The sequence below is a fragment of the Drosophila rhopaloa genome, unplaced genomic scaffold (genome assembly GCF_018152115.1).
Source record: "Drosophila rhopaloa isolate 14029-0021.01 unplaced genomic scaffold, ASM1815211v1 contig_190, whole genome shotgun sequence".
NCBI lineage: Eukaryota > Metazoa > Arthropoda > Insecta > Diptera > Drosophilidae > Drosophila > Drosophila rhopaloa.
In genome coordinates, this window is record NW_025335073.1 from 2,162,806 (window position 1) to 2,166,815 (window position 4,010).

The 4,010-nt window shown below is 41.2% G+C and overlaps 1 protein-coding gene across 1 annotated transcript; it reads right to left on the reverse strand.

Moving 5' to 3' along the window:
• Positions 1–661: 661 nt before the first annotated feature.
• On the reverse strand, positions 662–1,269 carry LOC123037664. Its single transcript, XM_044459321.1, has 2 exons — positions 1,210–1,269; positions 662–1,144 (listed from the first exon to the last, which is right to left on the reverse strand). Exons 1-2 carry the CDS (start codon positions 1,267–1,269, stop codon positions 662–664), a joined length of 543 nt encoding a protein of 180 aa, XP_044315256.1.
• Between the last annotated feature and the right edge of the window lie 2,741 nt (positions 1,270–4,010).

A 4,010-nucleotide genomic window follows, 5' to 3' on the forward strand; every position in this document is an offset into this window, starting at 1 on the left:
GATGGATGGACACGGCTAGATAGACTCTTCTGGCGATGCTGATCAAGAACATATATACTTTATAGTGTCTCCTTCACTGCGTTGCAAACTGTTGAATTAAAATTTAATACCCTCTGCAAGTGTATAAAAAGCGATATAAAAACAACAAATTTTGAAATAGCTGGCAGATGGGTTAATAAGAAAACAAATAAAAATAAGAATTTAAAGAGAGAAATATAAGCATATATTAGATGTGCCGCAGTCCTGGCTGCAGTTCTTGCTCCTGACGTGTAGTTATTAATTGAAAACTCAAACAAGTCGTTTCCAAGTTGGCATTTAATTTCAAGTTTTTCTTTCTTCATGTCTTTCTTCTTGAGATGATACAATGAGCTTAATGACTATCGATAAGAACATACGGATACACCGATACCAAATAATTCAATTAATACTAAATGTCGTGATTAAATCCTAAAGTAGGTTTACAGCGCCAACATGCTTCCGACCTTGGAACTCTCTTTTAACCTTCTGCCGCAATCGTTCTCCAACGGCTAAGGACAAATTTTGTGAACATTGCGCTTGACGACTCCTTTCCTTGTCTTGAGAGTTACAACATCCGAACCAGGGTGTGTTTCCTCGACTCTGCCCGAAAGCCAATTTCCTGGGGGAAGATTATCTTCTGCGATTAGGGCAAGTGTCCCAACCTTGATGTTCTTGGAGCGAACAATCCACTTTGTACGCTGTTTAATAGAGTGAGATATTCCTTTGACCAGCGATTCCAAAATGAGTTTTGAACAGCTAGGATGCGTTTCCAATGATTGGTAATGGGCAGTTTCAACATTTCTTCGTCACATGGCTCCAGCAATGAGTTTAGAGTACGACCGACCAAAAAGTGTCCAGGTGTCAATGCCTCAAAATTGTTAGCATAACAGGATAGTGCGTAAAATGGCCTTGAATTCGTTATTGCCTCCACTTGAGTAACCGCCGTCGTTAGACCTTCGTAGTTCAGGGCAGTTCCATTGGTACATTTAACGATCAGTTGTTTCGCTATCTTTATAGAACTCTTCCACAATCCACCGAAATGGGGAGAGCCTGGTGGAATAAAGTGAAAGCTTACGTTCCTCTGACTGCAAGCATCCTGAATGTGCTGTTGAAAGGTCCGTTCGAACTGCCGATTAAGCAGAGATTAATGAAGAGACAAAGATAAACCTTTACTGGGCGCTTTCCGCGCACATTGAAGTGCATCCACAAGGGCCCAGCGAAGTCCATTCCTGCCACTTGAAAGGATAACATTGTCCCTTTATGCGACTTGCTGGTAAGTCTCCCATACCTTGTACGCCCGTACAGGTCGCAGGCGGAAACAGGTAGTACAGCTCCTCACCGTTTTGCGCGCTAAGTTCCTGCAATTAAGGATCCAATATTCTTGACGCGCGAAGGCACAAAGAGATTGAGCCCCGACATGAAAATTCTTTCGGTGAATGTAATCGAGGAGCGCGCTTACTACCCGATGGTCCCTTGGCAACAATAAAGGATGCTTTTTCCGAAAATGGCACGTCAGCCTTCGACAACCGCCCACCAACCCTAATTAAATCAATTCTTTCTTCGGTAGAAATAAATGTACTCAAGCATTGCACTTTGTCGGATTTAGTAGCCTTCCCTTTTTTGAGGCTGCGGAATTCATTGCTAGCATGTTGCAAATTGTAGGTAATGTAGCGAAGACCTCCCATAAATTCTGAAGCCATTAATTCCCGTTTGTTAGTATTGCCTAAGCTGACTTGTTTCCAGCGGTATATATAACCAAAAACTTTTTGCAATTTCAGGAAATCATTCGAAAACTTACACTCGGATACCTCATATTGCGGCAAACATTTTGAAAAGCATGAAATTAATGTAAAAGTATCACGTTTTCGCTCAGTCATCTCCTTGGCTTCTCCCGACCATTAAAACTGTGACCAATTCTCTACCGATTTACATAAAAACTCTGGCCCGTGCCACCATAATGATGACGTTTTCAGATCCTTTGGGAGCATTCCCCTTGAAACTATATCAGCTGGATTCAACTTAGTAGGGATCTTAAGCCATTGCTCGATTTGGGTGATTTCCTGAATTTATCCCACTCTATTTGCCACAAACGTATTCCACCGGCTTGCATGGGAGGCTAACCAGTTTAATACTATGGTCGAATCAGTGAAATAGCGGACTTTTGAAACCTTTAAATGAATGCAGGAGAGGACCTTGCTCATTAGCCTTGTCAAGAGTAAGCCTCCCTGCAGTTCCAGTCTCGGCAATGAAGTGACCTTGGCTGGCGCTACCTTTAATTTGGCCGTCACTAAGTGAACTGCGATCGTTCCCGCTTTACTGATCACCCGAGCATAGACTGCTGCTCAATAGGCGCGGCATAAAGCTTCTGAAAATCCGCACAATTCTAAAACCTTTACGTCCTCTACTCCTGTCAATACAGATCTTGGCAACACACAACTCTTAATAAGTAGCAGCTCATCTCGATACCTGTTCCATTGCATCGCGAGGGTGGGTGGTAATTCTTCGTCCCATTCCAGTTTAAGGAGCCACAACTCTTGTATAAAAATGTTGCCTAAGATAATGATTGGACTTATCACCCCTAAGGGGTCAAACAATTGCGCTAGCTTAAAAGAAGACTGAAAAGTGTCTTCCCTACACATCCAACTTATTCCTAACGCCTTGGAGGAGTCATCACATCGAAGACTCCATGCTGCCATGGTTTCTTCTGTTTGAATTAATTCTTGACAGTTGCTACGACACTTCTGTTACTCAAACTGTCCTAGGCTAAGAAGTTCCTTTACCTCCGTTAGCAGCCTTAGAACCTGACGTGGGGAGTCTGTTCCGGCAAGCATATCGTCCATATAAAACGATTTCTTAAAGGCTCGTGAGGCCGCCGGATACTGTTGATTACTTTTCGATAGGATACATTGATAATTGCAATGGTTGGTCTCTACTAATACCTGCCTATACATCTTAGCAATATCTGCTGTAAGAGCATATTTGTAAAATCTAAAGCCTACAAGGATATCGAACAACTCTGGTTGAAGTTTGGCTCCAGTAAGCATCAGGTCGTTCAATGATTTTCCATTGCCTGACTTACATGAAGCATTAAATACGACGCGAAGCTTCGTCGTTTCGCTTTCTGGCCTAAGAACCGGGTGATGAGGCATAAAATATTTTACCTCACGTAATTCAGTAGGATCGAGGACCTCCAAATGCCCCAATTCCTGATATTCATATATTAGATGTGCCGCAATCCTGGCTGCAATCCTTGCTCCTGACGTGTAGTTATTAATTGAAAACTCAAACACGTCGTTTCCAAGTCGGCATTTAATTTCAAGTTATTTTTTCTTCATGTCTTTCTTCTTGAGATGATACAATGAGCTTAATGACTATCGATAAGAAAATGCGGATACATCGATACCAAATAATTCAATTAATACTAAATGTCGTAATTAAATCCTAAAGTAGGTTTACAGCGCCAACATATATAATTGGTAAATCCTTGTCGAAGGGACAAAACGAAACAAAGATTATTAGACACAGAAATCTTCGACGGTTTTAGGGACAGCTGCACACAAGGGAGCCATCTTGTTCCGCTTCGTCTGACATTATTTATCAACGACCTTCCATTTTTTATACGTTATTCTAGCGTACCTATGTACGTCAATAATTTTAGATTATGCCATGGTTAAAAAAGACAGAGGCGTACTTGGTTTTATTAAAAGGTGGTTAAAAGACTTCCGATTCTACCAACACAAATCAGTACGAAAACATTTTTACTTTTTGCCTTACAGCGCCTAAATTGGGATACAAATATTATCTTACCTTCTTATGCTAGTAGACTACTGTTGATTAATTTACCCTCCCTAGACAACCGTATATCGATGCTTGGTACCGTCTTTTTCTAACTTTGTTCTTGATGAGATTGACAGCCCCGACATGGTAGGTCGGGTTTTCTCTTCTGTGCTAAGTAGATTAACTATAAATTATATTCCCCTAATATTTAATCA

What these genes read in the sequence shown, in the direction of transcription:
- LOC123037664 (XM_044459321.1), bottom strand. Translation starts at nt 1,269, where the DNA reads ATGTTATCCTTTCAAGTGGCAGGAATGGACTTCGCTGGGCCCTTGTGG. An exon ending in CCTTGTGGATGCACTTCAAT is followed by an intron (nt 1,145 to 1,209) that starts GTGCGCGGAAAG and finishes CTTAATCGGCAG; the next exon opens with TTCGAACGGACCTTTCAACA.